This window comes from Sparus aurata, chromosome 22 (genome assembly GCF_900880675.1).
Source record: "Sparus aurata chromosome 22, fSpaAur1.1, whole genome shotgun sequence".
In the NCBI taxonomy this organism is placed as follows: Eukaryota; Metazoa; Chordata; class Actinopteri; order Spariformes; family Sparidae; genus Sparus; species Sparus aurata.
In genome coordinates this window covers 26,986,971-27,008,077 of record NC_044208.1, presented here as the reverse complement: position 1 = coordinate 27,008,077, position 21,107 = coordinate 26,986,971, and the positions used below count along the sequence as shown (strand labels likewise).

At 45.9% G+C, this 21,107-nt stretch overlaps 1 protein-coding gene across 13 annotated transcripts in view; it reads right to left on the bottom strand.

The window, feature by feature from the left end:
- nrxn3b (neurexin 3b) overlaps nucleotides 1-18,288 on the bottom strand; it is a 292,901-nt gene extending 274,613 nt beyond the window's left edge. For 3 of the 13 annotated variants that reach the window (XM_030404630.1, XM_030404628.1, XM_030404629.1), the window contains exons 1-5: nucleotides 17,943-18,285; nucleotides 13,066-14,238; nucleotides 8,063-8,083; nucleotides 7,491-7,517; nucleotides 6,327-6,338 (exon numbers count right to left, since the gene is read on the bottom strand). In XM_030404630.1, the coding sequence (XP_030260490.1) occupies nucleotides 6,327-6,338; nucleotides 7,491-7,517; nucleotides 8,063-8,083; nucleotides 13,066-13,762 (757 nt within the window). In that variant the 5' untranslated portion in view covers nucleotides 13,763-14,238; nucleotides 17,943-18,285. Of the gene's footprint in view, nucleotides 1-6,326; nucleotides 6,339-7,490; nucleotides 7,518-8,062; nucleotides 8,084-13,065; nucleotides 14,239-17,942 lie in introns of all 13 variants that reach the window. The other 10 variants (XM_030404621.1, XM_030404625.1, XM_030404622.1 and 7 more) reach the window with 7 other exon arrangements.
- Between the last annotated feature and the right edge of the window lie 2,819 nt (nucleotides 18,289-21,107).

Here is a 21,107-nt window from a genome sequence, read left to right as displayed (position 1 = left end):
GCAGACCCTGAATTGAGACAAAGCATATGTGTAAGCAACAAAGGGGGACTTTTGGTCCTTGACAGAGGTATGCGCTCTACTGAGTGCTGTTCTAGTTTGTTCAAGGCGCTATTCTTCCTCGTCAAATGAATCCTAAATTCCCCAGCATCAAACTGAGCTGCCAGCAGTTCGGTCAGGGGGATTGTGTCTTATGCTAGTGGAGGATAATGAAGCCCTCCACCCCCCAACACAAGCGTTTTTGTGTTGTTCCGAAAAACAGACTTCGATAAGATATAAATATATCGATCCTGCATCGGGGGAAAATTCACTTCTTACAGCAGCTCAGGAGTCAGAAGCATCGAATCGGTGATGTGTAAAATCGCTGGTGTTGCCCTTAGCGTGAACTGTCAACCCACGGTTCACCGCACATTCACCTCAGAGCGCAATGGAATCTGTTACGTGATTATCGGTGGCACCGTTCACGATGATAAGACAGTTCGAATCAAACAACAGGTAGTCGGATGAGTCACTAAACGCGCATCATTGTGGGCCGACGTGCGTCAATGCATCCTTTATAAAGCCCCTGGCCAATTTCCAAGCTTCTTACACGCATCAAAAAAAAAAAAAGCAGCAGAGTAATCACATTATTTACACAGATCGGCAGACCATATATGCTACTATGGGACGATGAGTGACGCACTTTGCAGCAGGATAAATAAATACGTGGCAGCATCTTACGTTCGTCAAAATGTTACGTTTCTCTTCCCTTTTTACTTCGGGATGAATAATGAATGACCGATCGCTTTTGTTGAGGGGAATGCTACTTGTGCTTGTATACAATTGCCTGAAACAACTGCATAACACTGAACACAATGCACACAGAACAGCTAAAAAGTACTGAGACATTTTTTTATTTTTGGCTTGGTCCTGGCAGAGTCTAGTGAATGAACCCGAAAAGGCTGTGAGAAGGATGGACAGAGCGGTACATAAATCCCACTGAAGCCCGGCAGCATCTGTGGACAGGCAGTAAGCACCAGCACAGCACTCCAATCTCGAGCCCGGCTGTGATGTGAGGCCCATGATGTCCACAATACTTTGAACAGGAGAAACACAAGAAAGAGTAAGGAGGAGGAGGAGGAGGAGGAGGAGGAGGAGGAGGAGGGGAGTGAAAAAGGGCTAACTAGAATACCGAGGCAGACAGAGATGAATTGGGTGGGACAAAGGCAGGGAGGGAGACTGAGAGAGATGGAGTTGGAGTCAGAGGAGGGATGACAGGCAGGGAGAGAATATATATATATATATATATATATATATATATATATATATATATAGATATATATATATATATATATATATATATATATATATATAAATATCAAAATATAAGAGAGAGAGGGAAGGAGAGGGACAGAAACAGAGAGGGTGTGACAGAGGCAGAAAGCAAAAAATCTTGTCTGTGTGAACTTTGCGGCAGGACTTTGAGGGGATAATTAGGGAGAGTGACTCCCGAAGTGGAGAATAAGTTCTCAGTCCTAAGCCTTCATGCAGGGGGATTAGACTCAGGCAGAACTCCTCCATCCCTCCCTCCCTCCCTCCCTCCCTGCTCTCTGAAGTGGACTCACCCCCGTTGCCAAGTTATGTCCAAAGCAACTTTGGCAGCGCTCTCTTTCTCTGTCCGCCCCTGGAGTCCAAACAGTTTCATTACAGCGGTGAGATACCATTTTGTATCATCTTTAGTACAGGGGGTATTACTCCAGGAAACAACCCGTGAAAAGGTTTTAAATTGACTCCGGGTTGCGTTCCAGGTGCGACCGATGTGATGTCACTCCACGTTGTGTGTGTGTGTGCACTCAGGTAATGTTCTCAGGCACACTGGGCTTTTTATTGTCATGCACGAAATAGGTAGAGTTTTTTTTTTGTATTCAGAGGAAGAAGCCATTAGGTGATGCCGGCAGCAAGACCTGCAGGATGTAGCTCAGACGCTCATCTCTGACCTTGGGCTAAACATCATGCCCTGATAAACAGCATCCAGGTTTTATCGCTGAAAGCACATCATTGATTAGACGTGGGGGACAAAATGATGATGTCACAAGTCAGCAAGGGCAATAGGGGCGTCCGTGAACAGGACAGCGTGGTCAGAGCGTGTTTGACATGTTTCACGTTAGCATTGCCTTGTGAGCAGCTCCTAGAAGCCAAATAAGACAGAGGGTGCAGTTAAAGTAGATTATTATCATTAATGCTGTTTCTATTACTATTATAACTATGCTCCTGGACTGAAAGAACTGCTTTTATAGATTTTTTTAGTACTAAGATTATTGTTACTGACCAACACACCACAGCAAATTCACAAAATTCTGATTCTGAACATTTTTTTTAATGTCATTTGGAGTGTTCGTATCACCTTGGCCAACACTTCCTGCACCACCAAAGGGTGTGCATGTTCTGTCAATGTGAGAAGAGTCTAAGACAGAGAATAAAACAAACAAATTACACCAAGCCACACACACACACACAACACCTGGCACACGATCGAGTCGAGCACACCACATCTGGACGTGGTGCACGCAACAGCTGATGTCCAACAGTATTCTATCACACATAATCACCACAGCGTGGAAACGTAAGCCCTCCTGATCAGATCGTATTACCTGGATGAATAAAATGGATTATTTTAGTTTTCTGGTCGTATATTTTGTCACTGAAGTTTTCTTAAAAATATTCTCCTGAACCCGACATCATGTACTGCATCGTCTCGTGAGCGGAGTGTCTCCCCACAATCCTACAGCCTGGGCTTACTAAATTTATTTGACATACAGTCTTGTCCTATCTCCAGTTTTATTATTCACTCCCCACGCTCGGAAAAGGTCAAACCCAGTGAATAAAACCATTTTACTGCCTCCGAAGTGGAAGACACTATATTTAAAAACAGGATGTATCAACCACTTCAATCTGAAAATAGAAATATTCGACGTCCCCGGTGGAGTCAAAATAAACCGCACAGATCTGCAGGTTGAAGTGCAGGATGTCGCTAACTGGAGCAACGCTGCAAACTGGAGCACAGCGCCTGGTCCACTGCCATGACTCATAAAAAGTTCGCCATATCATATCAGTTATGCATCCAAAAAAAAAAAAGAATGTCGGAGCCAACAACAATCGGGGCAGCGCTGATTGCAACGCGCTGAAACTTTCTCGATGGATGGCTGCGAGAGGCCCCAGATTTGAGTGCGGTGATAACACGGTGCTCCATATAGAGACAAATGTGGCCTCGCAAAATGTGGCGCGCTCCCCTGGCCCCTTCATCCGCACCACTCTGTCTCTGCTCCCTCCATCTTCAGCCCCTTCCCCCCCTCTCTCGCTCTACAGTCGCTCCCTCTCGGGTCTGTTCTCCGGGCTGCTCTCCACAGCCTCCCACTCACCGCGCCCTCCGACCGCCGCGCCACTTACAGTACGTACATACATTTGCAGAGACATCAATCTAATAGCGCGGGGACCTGCTGTGGGCCGCATTCTTATTTCACACATCCCGGTATTTCTCAATAAAACATCTCGTAGTACGTTGCGTAACCTGAACACTGCCTCGGCTACATGCCTGTGCGTTTTTAGAATCATTGCCTTTTATAACTCTTTGGATTATTGAGCAATTTTTTTATATCATTTTCCACTCATTTTCTTTTCTACCAAGAGTCTGGAGCCTATCCAGGAAGCACTGCGGGGTTAACAGAGATATAGAGGCAATCATTCATACTTACACCTATGGGTAATTCCCCTTCAGGTGTCCACTGTTCCTCTGATTTGCATGTCCTTGGACGGTCGGAGGAAACCTACAGGAAACCCCCCACGGACTCTGCACAGAAAGAAAACCTGGGCTCTTCTTCGCTGTTGTGCAACAGCGCTAACCACTGAACCGCAGTGGGACGCCTCGCTACACACCGATCGGCCCCGCTGCTAACTAATACGCTGATGTGAGAGGGAATTCTGTTTTTGGTTCTCGCCCCATCCGCAGGGAGAACACAGCGCAGGCTCTGAAACAGAGCTAACTGTTCAGAATACACAGGCAGCACACACCGTTCACACATGACAAAACACACGACTGACCTTTACGTGACATCACCCAAGATAGATTGCCACAGCTAAGTGTTTGCTGAACCCCTTTTCACCTGGGCAGCGACGGGCCAATCATAGCCGAGCAGCTGTAATTGGGTTGGCCTGTCAAGCTTTGGATTCCTTCACATGAAGCAGTGTAGTGCATGAGGCTGTAGTACGAGCGATAGTAGAGTTTGGAGCGTGGTGGGGTTTTATTTTTAGCATTTACAAAACCAAAAACACAGGAAATTGTGTCAGGAATGTATTGAATAGTGTGTTCGTCCGCTTTAACATGAGCTGCAAATGGAAACTATGGCTACTGTAGAGTATTCTCCCCATTCTGTGGAAGCCGGTGCCGGATGCTGTCTGAGTTTGGGCTAACGTTAGCAGCTCTGTCCTGAAAGGGGACCGCTTACACTCCAGTAACCACAGCACAGAGCAATGTTACGCAAGATATCACTACACTGTCCTGAGACGTTGGTTAGTCCCCACCTTACTAAAAGTTTTCTTGTAATGTTCAAAGTGTAACTCTGGTCAAAACATTATGAACACGGATGTAAGCTTAAATGCTAAACAACAGTCAAATCTGACATTTTTCTTGTAGCACTATTAATATCAGGACTGCCAACAACACTGTCATTAAATAGATAAAATAAATGTAAATAAGAAAGTGAATTAAATACCAATGCAGTTTATTTATTACCATGGATTCTACATGGATCATCTGATGGTTTTGTTTTGTTTTTGGAGTATTTTGCCGAGGATAAGAACATTAAATTTAAGACTTCGGTTACAAGATTCTCTTAAAGGGAAAGTGTGTAATATATCAAGTATTTAGCGCCATCTTGCTGTGAGGTTCTACATTGCAACACTCCTTTGCTCGCCCCTCCCGTTCTGAAGACGTTGGAGACGTTCCGGAAGCTACGGTGGCCCTGACGGACCAGAAACACATTTTTTTAAAGTATGGACTCTTTCCCAACAGCGTTGAGTATTTCTACTGATTCAAGTAATGAGGTAAAGATGTAGTTAGTTATTAAGGCTATAAAACAAAAATATAAAACTTGCTGAGCTCCCTCTCAGTTCCGCATTCAAGCTAGCTCTGAGCGAAAACACGTTTAGCCTTACTACGTAGTACCACGTAGTGCTTTGTGTCCCTCTCGGCAGTCCATAGTTTTTTTAAATCCGGAAAGACATTGTGGCCTCCATAGAGCTTGCCCGTGCTATGTATATTCAGATAGGTAATTCTCCACTCAGGAGGATAAGTCAGATTGTTGGCAGAGGTAACTGTACACCAATGAGGACTTACTTATGAACGAAGACGTTGATTTGAGTTAATAAATTACTTAAATCGTTACACACTGTCCCAAAAACGTAATCAGAGATAGCTTTTCAGCCAATGCAGCAGCTAGCATTAGCTTAATTAGCTAGCCAGGTGAGCCAGTCTACCTCCGTCTTCAATCGAGGACATGTTCTGTCAAAAACCACCAACAGCAGCAAGCTTGAGCGGCGTGGCGACGGGCCGCCACCTGTTCAGAATAGTAAAAATAAGCAGCTTGTGCACCGTTGTTGCCACTGCGGGCACATTTGAGTCAATTAAACTGATGTCAGTCAAAACAGGTGATGGTAGGTCACTGCTTTCCTCCATTGAGATAAAGGACTCACACACACACACACACACACACACACAGCATGCACACAACTACACAGTGTATCACATGGCTTCGTTAAATGAATAATGAGGTTATTCTCTGCACGACTGCAACAAACAGGCCACTGCCATGACCCCAGACATACAACTGTCACATCCAGTTAAGCACTTACTCACACAAATGCACGCGCGCCTCGTTTTCACGCAGACACGTGTAGCATCAATATTTACTCTTTGCAAAGACGCTCATAGCCCATCGACAGGGCGTACTCATCGCTCTCATCATCTCATATTAAACAGTGATAATTAAGTGTAATCACTTATTCTCCAGCCATGTTTCTTTCCATCTCCACTCGTCCCTCCGCTCAGTCACTCATCTATCATGCAACGGTAAACGTGGATGCTCGTTAGCTGGAAAGCATCGAGTCCCAAACACACAGACGAACATATGCACACATCTGATGAGAACACGCAATGAATTAATGATTAACCAGTTGCAGCACCGGGCGCCAACCCACACACACACACACACACATACACACACACACACACACACACATACAGCTCTTACAGCACAGATAAGAGTAAAGTAGGGAAAAAAGGGGGTTTTCTGTACCTTTGTTTCTACCTACAGTTTTGTCGGAGAGGAGAAAGGATCCGTAGAGGTAAAAGAGGGAAGAGTGTCATCCCGCGTGGAGCACCAGAAGAAAGACAGCAAAAAAGTAGCGATAAGCTGTCGTTAGTATACAAACGAGCCTGTTCTCCGCCAACTGACACTTGCATGCATATGGTGAACAATCATGCAAATGGTGGTGGTGGTGGGGGGGGAATGGGAGAAGCGCACATGAGCAGCACACAACTGACACTTCGCCGTTTGAGCAAATATGTTTTCCTGGTTCTTCGCCTTCTGGTGAAATGCTTCACGACGGTGTAAGTGCTTGAGGCTCGCTGACTACTTCAGACTCGTGGAGTGGCAACTGTTAGTGACTCTTGACTTTGCTTGGTACTGGAAAAATAGAAGGTGAGGTATAGCTGTAGCTAACCAAAGACTTAGTTCCAACTTGAGAAACATAAAGGCTACAGGGACGGTTATAAGTCTGACTCGCTGCTCTCTCATCCACCCTTCCCACTCTTCCTCCCTCGTTGGCTCTGGATGTAGATTGTGTGGTAAGTTTTTTTATCCAATTTGAGGATAATTGGCTGTTTCTTCAACATGTACCTTACCTAACCATGACACTTTCTGTTCCTGTCTCGCCCGTACCCCTCTTCCTCTTCCTCTAAGCTGTCTCCCCTCGTTCCGACGATGTTCTCACACACCCTCCTGCTACCCTGGTTATCCCCCTCCCCCCCCCCCCTCTCTCTCTCCTCCCCCTCCCCTTCCCCCGATGCTGCAGAGGTCGAGCAGGAACAGTGGAGTGTGTCACTGCATGTTAGCTGTGGAACTGAGAACAGTACACAATTATGTAATACACAGAAACCTGGGTGAAACGAGGGTGAGCATACACAGAAGCGGAGAGAGAGAGAGAGAGGGAGAGGTGAGATGAGGAACATGCCATGCCGCCATGCATCCCAACACACACACACACACACACACACACACACACGCACAAACCCTCCCACTTCTCTGCAGCAACAGTGGGAGCATTGCAACACACAAATGCACACGGACAGGTAGTGAAGGCACACAGCGTAAAAAAAAATTACGCCCCAAACCCAAGCCGGGCGGTGAGCGAACACAGAAAAAAAAACAACAAGAGCTCTGCGAAGAAGAAAAGACTACCTTGCTCTGCCTTCAGGTGTGCGAGGCCTTGAAGAGAAAAAAATCAAACAGGGAGGGACAGAGAGAACATTTGAGAACAACGGCACACCAATACTACAGTTGTATTGTCATTATGCATGCTTTGTCGTGACGGCAAACCATGGCGATCACACTGAAAAGAAAAAAGCTTTCCCGAGCGCATCTGAAAGCTTTCTGCAGAAACAGACGAATGACTAATAATAAAGAGAGCACCTCAGCATGGGAATGTTAAGTAGCTCTGGAGGTTGTTTACCGAGCACATGGCAATTATAAATGATACAGCTTGACTCCTGCTACATGTTTGCTTTGCCTTTTAAAAGTGGATGCATAAAAACAATTTTTTTAAATAGATTACAATACATTGAGTGCGATCAATAGGGATGCACGGTATGGAATTTCTTTGCATTGTTTAACTACCTACCTACTTCTCAAAGGAAGAAAGAAAGAAAAATACTCTTCTCTACACTTAATATCAGCCGTATATATATCGTGCATCCCTTATAATGGTTGCTATGTTTGAACTGAGACTGTGAGCGGTCCTTCGCGAGACTCACCTGGTTTTCTCTGGACCGCTGCTGAGTCGTCACGGGAAAGGAAAAGAGAGAAAAAGCAAAGAGAAGCCCTGCGTTAGCAACACACTACAGCCGCTTTTGCATGTGGACCTGACATGCAAAACATACCACACACTTTTAAGCATTGTGTCTCCATGTAAGGAGCAGAGGGCTGCCCCTTGACATGCCTGATCAAAACAGCTACTTCAGTAGGGAAAAAAAAACCCTGTGGAGAGAAAAAAAAACACGTAAAATTTCATCTGTCCCGACTTCTCTGGGAATCAGATTGAAGTTAAACACCTTCAGCAAACAACTCTTTCACATTTCGAATATCGATATCAATGTATTGGCATAATATTCTGCATCCTGTATCACACAGAGCGCCTCACACACACGTACGAAAAAGAGGCATGAATCCGTGAGGGATTTATGGTGGTGTGAGGTTTGTGGATCTCGGGACGCTCCTTACTCGGACCCATATCTTTCTCCTCCACCTGCCCCTTCATCCCCCTTTGACCTTGCACAACCCAACGTTTTTTCTGAGCTGCTGACCCAGATTCAACAGAACCCCTGTGGATTCTCAGGGGGGGGAACGCTCACTGTGGGATTCCTACATTTCACAGTATGGCATAAAAAAAAAACGCCACGCGTTAAACTTTCTGGCGAGTATCCTCACCAGGATCTCACCCGTGGATGACACCGCGCGGGTATCAAACATGCCAGTCTGATTTAGAGCACATGAAAGATCCGTCAGCGAGTACAGTCGTATCCGTCTCTTCAGTCTCCAACCTGCTGCTTGTAGCCTAAAATGAATTTTGAGAGATTCCTGGAATCAGAGCCCCTAGAGAGCATCGCGGACTGACGGCTGGAAATTGAACAAATCTTAATTAAGACAGACTGCGTTAGACATTTAAAGCGTCGGCTCTCACACACAATATGTGATATCAACTTGAGTCGGTGCCGTGCCTTGATCTCCGCTCAGGCTGCACACGGGGCCTGGCCTGTTTCCCACCGCTGGATGTAGCTGAGCTGATTTTCATGCTTTATTTTGCTCTCTGACGGCATTAAGTCCTTGTAAAAAAAAACACTCATTTGAACAAACTCAGCAGATGACACGGAACTGGAGAAGGCGAGGAGAATTTTGTTTTTTTTCCCTGTCTCCATCTTTAGGGAGTCCAAAATGGCTGCTGCTCCTCCTCCCACATAAGAAGGATGACATTGGGAGAGGAGAAGAAAGGACGAAGCATGGAAGCGGGAGAGAGGAGGGGGGGAGATAGTGGCCAGCTGATGGACAGCAGCAAAGCTCCAGCTCTGGAGAACTGGGGGGGGGGGGGGGGGGGGGGGGGGGAGGACTTAAGACCCTTGAACGTACAGCCTGAACGAGCAGCGTGCCCGCACGATGCGTGCGTGTTGACCGCTCCGTTTCCCATGCAGATAAAACCCCCTTTTTCTCTCGACGCGGCGGCGCCCAGAACGAGCCAATGTGCAGCGGAGGACATGTGGTCCGAGCGTAATCCTCCTGCTCTATTTTACCAGCAGCTTCGCCACTCAAATCCAAACATAATTTTCAGCTTGGGCACTAGACACAAATGCCCTCTGCACTGGAATCAGGCGAGTCCCTGCACCATTTTTTTTTTTTTTCTTTTTTTTCCCCCTGACCTACTTTTTATAGTAAGATTATTGTAACTGTCATTTTTTTTTTTCCCATGTCTGTTTATTAATCCCCAAAGCTAAGCCCGAAGGCGCCATTTTAGCACTTGCTTAACAGTTTGCTCGCCCCGGCCTTCAATTACTAGCCTTCCATCAAACCAGTGAATATGTTTTCTTTTTAAAGCGAGAGGCCGCCTTAAACCATTCATTACAAACGCGGGATGAGGGATTGTGACGGAGGAGGAAATCGTTTTACATATTCATTAAACAATCCAGTGTCGCTCTTAATAACCTTGACCTTATGCATATCTCACTGTAGCTGGAAAAACCCTAAGGTATTCATGGGACTTCATAATGTCACCCCTATTAATTTAATTGTACTGAATGAGGGACAATATCAGGATCATTACCATAAAATATACTGATATTTGCACGGCTAATAACTGGAGCAGAATCGAGTGGATATTAAAGATGACTCCACACAATAAAAGTGGTTCAGGACTTATCGACGGCGACAAAAGGGGCTGCCGGAGCTGCGGCGGCGGGCGGATTGTGCCCGCCAAAGTCGACACACGTGTGGGGAGCGAGCGGAGAGCGGTGTCTAATTTCAGCTCGTTTGCCCTGACACAGTTAGTCACACTGATACATCCTGATCCACGAGGGAGGAGAAGGCTGAACATGTGTTTTATGGCCAACTGTTCGCGGCGCTAAGCTGCTATCTCGGGCCGGACGGTTTGGAAGCAGGAGAGCTGCAGGATGCGACCGTCTTGTGATCATCGCCGCGGTGAAATAATGATGCTTTCAGCAGGAGGCGAGCCCAGCTATCCCATGATGCAAGAATGATTGCACGCTAAAAATGTGCAGACAGCGTGGGAATATGGATGCTTTTTATTCTTTTTTTTTTTTTGCACAAGAGGCACAAACAGGCTGTAGCCTACTTCCCCCCCCCCCACCACATCTCGTTTTTCTCATTTCTCATCATCACACATGTTCATTCTGCCCACTCCTCGCATTTCCCCCTTCTAGGCCAGTGGGCTAGCAGGGCTACCATTAAGGAATACGGCTGGCAAAAATACTTCCAAGGCCCAGTCCAGTCAGTCAGCCAGCCATCTGCCCGTTTTAACGAGCAGCTCCGGGGCCTTGTTGCTCTCCCCTCGTCGTCTACGAGTGTGTGTGTTCGCGCGCAAATGCAAATGTGTCTGAGCGGGTGCATGCGAGGACCGCGCAGCTTGATAATGTAACGCATAAATATTCACAGGTTTGACAGATTGCTTTCACCGCTCGCTAATGTGCGGCATAATCGACAGTGTGCCGACAAAGACAGGTGTGCTTAGCGATTGTTCGCGTCTTAAGTGCAGCCAAAATTGAAGAAAGTTTGATCACCGCGAGCGTCCCCCGGAAACATTTGGTGCTCGTACTGTTGCTTGAACAACAAGTATTACGACACTTGTGGACGTAACAATAAAAAAAAGAAGAAATCCTGTGCCGGCGTGCCAGCAGACAGTTTGAATTGACGGCGGCGTTCGCGCAGGCATTTTCCGGGCAAATTAGCCATCTCTGTTCTCATTATCCTCCTAATTATGGTTCCCTGTCTCTGTGGCATAATCAACAATCAGCCACATCAGTTAATGGGAAGGCAGAAGAGAGCAGCAGTCAGATCAGCCGGGGAGCTAACGTTTCCATCCTCCCTCCTTCGCTCATTTTTACAGTTTGAAAACAGAGGATGGAGAAAAAAAGGGGGAGAGAGAGAGGCAGACAGACAGGAAGTGGGCAGGGGTTGGTTCTCGTCCCTCAGCTGACCTCCTGGGACAAATTGGGGTACAAGAGGCCTGTGGTGAATTCACTCGTCACACTCGCTCTGCCCCGCGGCTGATGTGTGACCGTCTCTGTCCCTGTCCAAGCTGCCCGGCTGAGTCGCGAGCACGCTCTTAAAATCTCGGTCGCCCTGACACGAGGATGTCATAGTTCCCCTGTCAGCTCTCAGGAGGCTCTCAGACAAATGACCACCTCCTCCTCCTCCTCCTCCTGCTTCAGAGGCAATGAGCAAATGGGATGAAGCGAAAAAGGGGGGCAAGTCCAGTCCGTCCGCTCGACTGCTCTGCAACCAGCACATCGCGTGCCGCCGTCCTGAGCGACGCCACGGGCTGGTGCTCGAGATTTAAAGCTGCAAAACAGCCTCGCTCGAGCGGCGGATGACGGGACATCTTGTGAAATCGAACGCTGCACACATAAAATAATGCTTGTTCCAAATGCGCGCTACAGTGGCGACAAATTATAACCTCGTCTTCTTTAAAATAGCTGGAAAAAACACAGTGCTGTAGCGTTCAGTGAGCGTTCCCCTGGTTTCTTTTTGTTCTTTTTTTTTTTTTAGCAAAATGGAGTCATCCCCCCCCAAAACCATGTCAGTCTGGTTGAGACAGGCAGGAAGTGGGTCAGCAGTGGAGGAAATTTGACATGGGTCCGTTCACACAAAGTTATCTTCTACAGTTCATACACATGGAAGAAAAAAGAGTTAGGCGTGTAAGATGATAGTGGAATTGTGTATTCTCTGGATGACTGGTCTAAAAATGACAGATAGAATCGTAGAAGAAGAAATAAAGTCATTCTCGGCATCCGCTAGCATCGATCTTGCGGCTACAAGCGGCAGCGGACCCTGCATTGTATCACAGTCGCCGGGGCTGTTTGATAGTTTAAACAAGTGTTAGCCGCACAGAAAACTGGAGGAGGGAGAATAATGTAGAGTAATGTCAAAGTGCTGCATCTCATTTCCACTTCCTCCCAGAAAAACAAAACAAAAAAAAACAGATGACCTTGGCACGGCAGCAGAGGAAAAACAGATGAAGATGTTTCTCATCCAAACATGGGAGTGTGTGTACCTTCGAGTCCCTGCACCACCTTGCAGGAGCTGAACACATTTAACGGAAGAGAAAAAGAGAACTGAGTGGTGTAATTTTAGTCATTTCAGCTAATGCCGTATCCAACGCTTCCTCATCAAAAGTAATAACTGTGACGGGAGAGGAAACGCTGAGCACATCACCTCCAATTTAACTCCCACACCAAATATGAAGACGAGCTGTAAAAGCAACAACCGGCAAAGGAATATTTGGATTCGGTGAGGTTTTTTTTTTAAGCCGCACACCATAAGATGACTTTAATATACATACATATGTGATGCACAAGCAAAACTGAAGGGTTCATTTAACCCATTTTTTTTACCGTACACTTGGAGGCCGAGAGCGTGAACCTGCTGTCAGGACAGTGTTAAATTTGGAAGGAATCCCTGAGAATTTTTTTTACAAAGGCTGTAATCAATATTCAGCGCTTGACACAGAAAGCTCTGGAGCCAGCCCTCTTACCTTCTGTGCAGTATCGACCTACATATCCAGTTTTGGAGCAGTCACAGTAGGTTTCTCCATCTGCCAGCGAGCAGATCCCGCCATTCTCGCAGGGGTTCTCCGTGCAAAGGCCCATCATCTCCAAGCGCACCTTCTGACTATTGATGAGCGTGGGCAGCTTACTTCCATAACTGAGGTCTGTGATAATTCCCTTGAATGGTGGCAGCTCACGAACGGAGGGCAGGGTGATGGCAGATGTGCGGATGTCTGCCGGGAGCCCTCCGAGGAAGAGGTCGCTGACGATCTTCATGAACCTCCGCTGGGGTCGCACCTCCTCCGTCTTGGTCTGGCCGTCCACGGCCAAGCCAGTCCGCAAATCGTGCCGGTTGATGGCGCCAAAGTGCCAGCGGCTGTCGTTGACCATCTTGTCGGAGGTGATGGTGGTCTCGGCGCAGTCGATGCTGACGCGCAGCTGCAGCTTGCCCCGTGATACCGCGAGGAGCAGAAAGTCGCAGTATCCGCCGTCGTCGAAGTAGAGCACCAGGCCCTCCAATTCTGAAGTCTTGAACTGAAATGTCAGGTCACTTCTGGAGCTGGCGTCCCAGCGCAGGTAGCGAGCCCACTGACCTTCAGAGCCAGTAAACTCCAAGCCTACGCTCAGGCCCAGGACGGTACTTAGCAGCAGGAGGACATGCCCAGCGAGGCCGTTGGGATTCATTGTAGAGAATAACAAGATGCACCAGAGAGGGTTAGAACTGGGGATAGATCCTCAAAGTGATAATAACATCTGATTATGGCTGCGCTCCCCGGATTTATCTGCTGAACGTTATATTCCACATAGATAATTTTACAGTCAAGCAGGAGAATGCAATATCCGTTTTATTTATTCTTTATTCTCGAGGTGCCTCTAGTGTTGATAATGGACGGAATTGAATCTTCTCAGCCGAGTGTATGCAGAGATACATATGGGGAAAAAAAAAAAATCCAATTTCCACACACACACACACACAACGTGGGAAAGGTTAAAGTGCTAAGATGAAGGCGATCCTTAGCGTGCTGTGTCAGTGATTCAGAGCTGCGTCGTGAGATCTCTCTTTGAGGCGACTTCCTGGATTGAAGCACATAACCTTCATCGTCGGTCCGGTGCCGTGCCCCATGGTCTGGTCTCCAGCGTCGGACACACCTCTGACAGAACTGCAGAACAAAAACAGATCAATTCAAGCAAATGTTCAAGTCTTTCAGTGTCATTTGGCACAGAAGTGATGTGCTTCACTTGTTCAGCGATCACATAACAACTTTTAAGATGCATAAAAATAGATTTTTAACCTCAAATGTTCCATTTTGATTGACAGCGTGTGACAGAGGAAATAATTTAATATCTGGATCGCATTTTGTCCTGCTGTTACATTATATTAGCATATATTAGTGTAATTTAATCAGTTCTAATAAAAAAATCTTATTCAAAAGGAGGTTGAATAGAGGGAGCAGTGCAAGCTTTCGTGCCAACCAGCTAAAATAAACAGAAAATCAAGCCGGATGAGAACATTAAGATCAGCGCCCGATGGAGATTTCTCTCTCCACGGGGCCATTAAAGGTCACTAAATAACCACTTTTAACATCCATTAAAGTTTTTTTTTTACGAGCATTTTAATGCGGGGGTTTCCATTTCTACCAATTACCCGTTTTTATTTGAAGATCAACTCGAATAATCGCTCAGAGTTTTTAAAGCCGTCATCTGAGAGCTGGACTCCCTGACAGCGGTGGCACAATGCAAACATTTTGAGGCGTGGAGGAAGAAAAAAAAACAAAAAAAACACCTAGTCGACTGCCGCTGCTGATGCTGTGATGAGTGAAAATCCATTGAGGTGAGCCAGAACATGTGTTAAGCCTCAGACGTTAGCCTGCTATCTGTAAGGGCCTGCTGGGATCCTGATAAATATGACTAATTATCCACCGCCACTCTCTCTCTCTCATTTGCATGTCTTTGGGGGATTACAATCATAAACAGCTATTCAGAAAAGATGTTAGGATGGTGCCGCTTCATATTCCAAGCCAGCCACTATTAACAGTGTTTTTCAAAAATTTTCCTTCCAGTGAATACATATTCAAATTCTCTTCTGTCGCCGAAAAACCTGGGTGACACTGGTGCGGAATATTAACAAGCGCACCGGAGCTTCGTGCTCGCCTGCCACACCTGTACTCACTCGGCCCTGTTTAAATTTGCTCAGCAGAGCTCGAAATGATTCACATGGCGAAACCTTATATGTGTGTGTACTCTTCCAGCCCTTTGCCCTTGCAATTGTTTTGGCAGTGGGCTGCCCACCAGACAAACGCATTGTCCAATCATGACAGTCGCACAGCACCGTGCAACACAATAGGGCCTTTAACCACCTGCCCTGAATAGTTAATCTTGCTGCAGCAGGCGAGCTATTGAATTCTAGTAACCGATACCTATGCTAATGCACTGTGTGTGTGTGTGTGTGTGTGTGTGTGTGTGTGTGTGTGTGCCACTGCAAGGAGTGTGTGCTTGCGTGTGCCTCTCTGACAGCGCCGGGTTCGTGAATGCTCGGATCGGTCTTTGTTTAAAAAGTGAGTCGGTGAGACAGAGGAGAGGTTAAAAGGTTCTGTGTGGTGAAAATATCCCCGAACGCAGCTGTGTCAATCCGACCCGACCCGACCGACCGACTGCGGAGACGCGCCCGCCTTGTGTGCCTTCAGCGAGCGGCGGCTGGATGTGCTCGTGAAACCTGAGACCCCCATGAAAACTGGCCCTGGCCTCCATTCAATTAACATGACTTATTGTGTGTATTGCCTAACTGAGGCATCAGGTGTCACCTGTGAGCAAGTGGATGTGACAGCGGGAGGCTAACAATGCTAGCATGTTCTCTGTCAGTTAACTAATGGGGGGACTGTTTTTTCCAATACCTGATCACATCAAAGTCATTTATTCACGAATGCAACACTTTAAAAATGTTATAGTGTTGATTTATATTCCATTATCTGACATTTGAGGCGCAGAAAGACATAAATTTAACTTGCGTCACACCCGTCCACCTGCTAGCTAGCCTGCAGGCTGAGCTAATTGAGGCTAATGTGGTGAAAAGTCCACTTTCACACACGACACATCTCACGGACACTTCCCCTCACAGGCCTGTTATGAAAGATGGCCTTTAGCTGAACCCCAACGCCTCGTAGCACCATTAGCAAAGAAAAAGCTAATTAGGGAAGCTAATTTTAGCCACATTAAAGAGGCACAGAAACTTTTTGTTTGTTTTCTTTTTTGCCTTGACATCCTCGACCCTCAACAGCCACGTTAGCTAGCTTGATAGAGTCATAAGTATGCTCGAATAAGCAACATATTTTCCAGGGATATATATACATGTTGAATTATTAACCGGAGCAGCAGGATATGAGATGACCTGCACGGGAGAAACCGCCACCGGGCCATAAATGATGCATTGATGCATTCAGGTTCGGGTGCTGCAGATTTATTGGCATGTTTTGTAATGCAACCTCGCCCCCCATCATGCACTGGAGACCCCTCTGTCCCCCCCGCTGTGCACCCTGTCTATCACAAGCTGCAAACCTGCAGGAGCGATTCAAACCGACATCAGTCACGGGCAGAAGAGGTGGTCCCTGAACGTCTCTTGCGCTAAACCAGTAGCGCATGAGGCGTTCAGGGACCACCAGAGGGCCTTAAAGGGGGCACCAGCAATAATAATCCAGAATTTCAAGATTTTTTTATGATTATTATTATTAATGACGTGTTGATGGCTCACATGGAGAAATAAAAGTCATCAGACATGATTTTTTTGAACTGCACTGACTCACTCACAGCACGAGCAGGCCCTTTAATGGACGGGACACGTAATTTTGTCACGCAGTGTGCAAAAGCAATCTGTCGTTACTACTAAAGAGAGAGTCTCACATTTAACCCTATCTGCGTCACATGCGCACAGAATAACAGGAAAATGATGCATGTGTGAATTAAATGTTAATCTAAACATGTAAATGATATTTTAAGGGGTGCTGACGTGTCAGAGAACACGAGTTCCTGCAGGAATGTTAAATTATAGTGATGATTTTTATTCTAAGACCCAAGAGACCCGTTGGATTTGTCACGAAAAAAGCGCAATCAGATCATAATTGTTATTTTGAGCAGTTAGAGGAATATTGGACATCTTCAGCAGATAGTAAAGCGCTTTAAAACCGAGCAGAAATCCGACCCACAGCCCGGCACCGATGAATAAAACAGCGGCGCAGCAACATTTTCCAGCCGCGCTCCAGCTTTTCCCTCCGCTCCTCGCACGGTGGCAGTCTGACTGTTGCTCACTCAGAGGGGTTGTGTTTGGAAAAAAAAAAAATAATAATAAATTACGACGCGATATTTGAGCAGGAGTCGGGGTTTATAATCGTGTGCGGATCGTGAGAAGTTCTGGCGGCTCCTGTTTTGCTTTCGTGCTTCGTGCGTAATGTTCCGAGCCGCTCCCGCTGAGAGACGCGATCCGGAGAGCTGAAACTTTCCTCCTCCACTCACCGACCACACAAACACATTTGTCACAAATTCACCTCTGGTTAAGTCAACGCGGGTCCCTCGAGATGCGGGTTTTTCTACCCACCAACGAACCCGGCTCGTCCGCGGTTAAACTGCGGCTGAGGAGCTTTCAAAACTAATCATCCAAAACCATCCCGTTGCGCGTCAAATCCCCCCTCTCTCCTCTCCTCTCTCCACATCTCAGCGCAAAACCTCACCAATTCCACATAAAAAAAGGGACATTTGTGTGTCAAAACTTCAGAATCCCACAACATGAATGCAGTCACGAAACGCCTTATGGAATAAATACATCCACATTAAACAAATAAAACCACGAACAGCCCAGTTTTTAACGTGCTCCTACCTTTTCGTGAAGAGAGAGACGATCCCCGGACGGACGCAGCCTCTTTTTTTATTTCGTATAAATGCAGCAAATTATAATAATCCAGAGCAAGATCCCATCCAGAGAGAAAGAAAGCGCAGTGTCTTTTTTTGTATTAAATGGTAGCGTGCCCGGGGCGGTGGGATGCTGATGCTGATGCTGGTGATGAGGAGGTTATTATAAGTGAGGCGCGGTGGAGGGAAAGGCGAAGCGGTCCTCCTTCCCCCGGCTCAGTGAACGCGCATCTCTCAGCTCGGCTCACTCAGCGCAACTGATGATGATGATGGGGCCCCTGGATTTTCATCCCACACTGACGCTCTGACCCGCCTTCTGCACGGCGCTCTGCACAGTGGGGAGAAGGAGAAATTCAAATTGGAGAGAGAAAATAGCCCCTCAGGAAAAATTGCTAATAATGAAAAGTCTTTGTTCCTTTATTCTTGGACGGGCTTTTTTTCTTTTTTTAAATATTAAGTCGCCAGTCACATAATGCTATTTGTCCTCTGGGATTAGGGAGCATGCAGAGTGAATTTATCCTCTTTCACATGCATCTGCACAGCCGTGAATGTTCTTACTGTGTAGGTCAGATGTGGCTTGTTTTATTGTGATATTAGCCTGCATCAGGACCTCAGCACCGAGGACAGCGTCCCTCCCTTTCCCCAGGGCTCTGTGCAGGGTTCAGCACCACGGACAGCACCGAGCTCTGCTGCTGCTGCATGGTGCCTCATCATCTTCATTATCATCATCACCATCATCATCATCTGGCCCTCAGTGCTGACAGATCAGATTATGATGTGATTATCAATAAACCGGTTCCAAATGTGTTTATTAAAGCGTGCCAGGGCTCTAAACATACTCCGCTTACGAATGTGACCTACCAGAGTCACGACTTCATGAACCCCCTTGTGGTGTAAACGACCTGGAAGCTTGATTTTAACAGAGAATATGGCGAGTCATGGCGGTATCCTTCCCGCTAACATTTAAATCTCCAGAATTGTTCTGCTTCCTGGCAAAAACAGCCATGTGGAAATGTGGCTCCATCTGATTGATTGTTAAATCAGAAGACTGATGACTGACTGAAGGATTACACCGATTTCATAATATTTTGCTTTGTTTATATTTGGCGGACCCTGCCACCTTTCTGAGTACATATGTTTATATTTTGAGTTGTGGAAAAGATAAATATTGCTGAGTTTGTATTATAACCTCATTAATACTGTAAAAATTTAAGTTTTGACAGCATACAGCCCCTATAAAGAAGCGCCACAAAGCTTAATAACGTCCCAAAAAATAACTAAAACTATCAACAGAACCTGAATAACTGTTCTGACGTTATGACATCTGTGTTTTGTGTTGCGGAGATATCGACTGAAGCTAGCATGCTAACCAGCTAGCCTCGAACCGTCCTGGACTGCTAGGCTGCACCACTAACCGAGCTAACTAGCAAATGGCAGCTACATTTAGCAGCAGTTAGCAGTTACTCAAATGAAAAACTCCCGCCAATTAGTTTAAAATAGGTTTTTGACAGGTGGCCAATTCTAACATACTGCAGCTTTAGTATATATATGTTTGTTTGTTTTAACTGAGCCCGCAATGCAGTGAATAAATCCATAATTCACTTTGCCTTTTTAGGGGTATTTTGATTTTTCAGTTAGACAGATATCCTGATGTATCGTTAGCTGATTGTCTTGCAATCGATTATAGCAGAAACACTGCATAAAGATATCGTTATCGTAGTCAAGTTATTGGGTATTGTTTCGTATCGTATCGTACCGTATCGTACCGTATCGTACCGTATCGCATCGGATCGTATCGTGAGTTACTCTGTGTAACATGTAGATCATGTAGCTTTGTTATCATAGGTTGTTATATTGTTATCGTAGTCAACTTATTGGGTATTGTATCGTATCGTACCGTATCGCATTGTATCGTACCATATCGTATCGCATAGTATCGCACAGTATCGTATCGTATCGCATCGCATCATATCGTACCGTATCGCATCGTGAGTTACTCTGTGTAACATGTAGATCGTGTAGCTTTGTTATCATAGGTTGCTATATCGTTATCATAGTCAACTTATTGGATATTGTATTGTATCGTATTGTAGCGTATTATATTGTATCGTACTGTACCGTATCATATCGCACAGTATTGTATCGTATTGTATCGCATCGCATCGTATCGTACCGTATCGCATCGTGAGTTACTCTGTGTAACATGTAGATCATGTACATTTGTTATAATAGGTTGCCATATCGTTATCGTAGTCTACTCATTGGGTTTTGTTTTGTTTTGTTTCAAATCATATCATATCATATCGTATCCTAACATGTAGATCATGTAGATTTTTCATATCATATGTTGCCATGTCTGCTGTGTTGGAAAATAGAGGAAGGGACACTGACATCCCGAATGGCCCCAAGTTGGAGCTGATGACCCAAAACCTACATGCTTGTTACTTAGACTTTGTAACTGTGCATTCTTGAGTTGGCAGTATTTATAATGGCAATATAATAAGTGACATGTCTCCTCTTTTACAGAATCAGCCATCCTGTAACATCATTTGTACCTACAAGTAGTCCTTTGCTGTCCGTGATGATGAAGATGAGTGTTTATGCCGTTACATAACATTCATCTAGAAACAGAGTTTACAAAGTGCCACCAGAAGAAAACACCACACAGAAACAAGCTAATAAAATGGATCATCAGAGGATTAAAGCGACAAAGGGAAAAAAAATAATCAAAAGAATGAATAGATTTATGAATTACAATAACATTTTTTGACAGAAGAAAAACAGCACAGAGATGAGAAATCGTCAGGATTAAAAAAACAAACTGCATCAAAGCAAAACTTTGCATATCTTAGTTCTGCAGGCATGGGCTTGAAGAAGTGCTTCGGGACCTTTGGTCTAGACTCCGGGTCAGTCAGTGAGGTCCCGCCTGAGGGTCTTGACCTGATCTCTGACTTGAGGGGACCCATGAGGTCCTTCGCATATCTGGGCACCTGGCCAAGTTTAAAATCACAATAAGCCCTCGCAAACCAATAGCAAGACACTAAATCGGGAAATACACTGACTCTGTCTCTGGCATGGATTCAAATCCTAGCTGATGCATTGAGAAATAGCTGCAGGCGTGAGCGTGACGTTT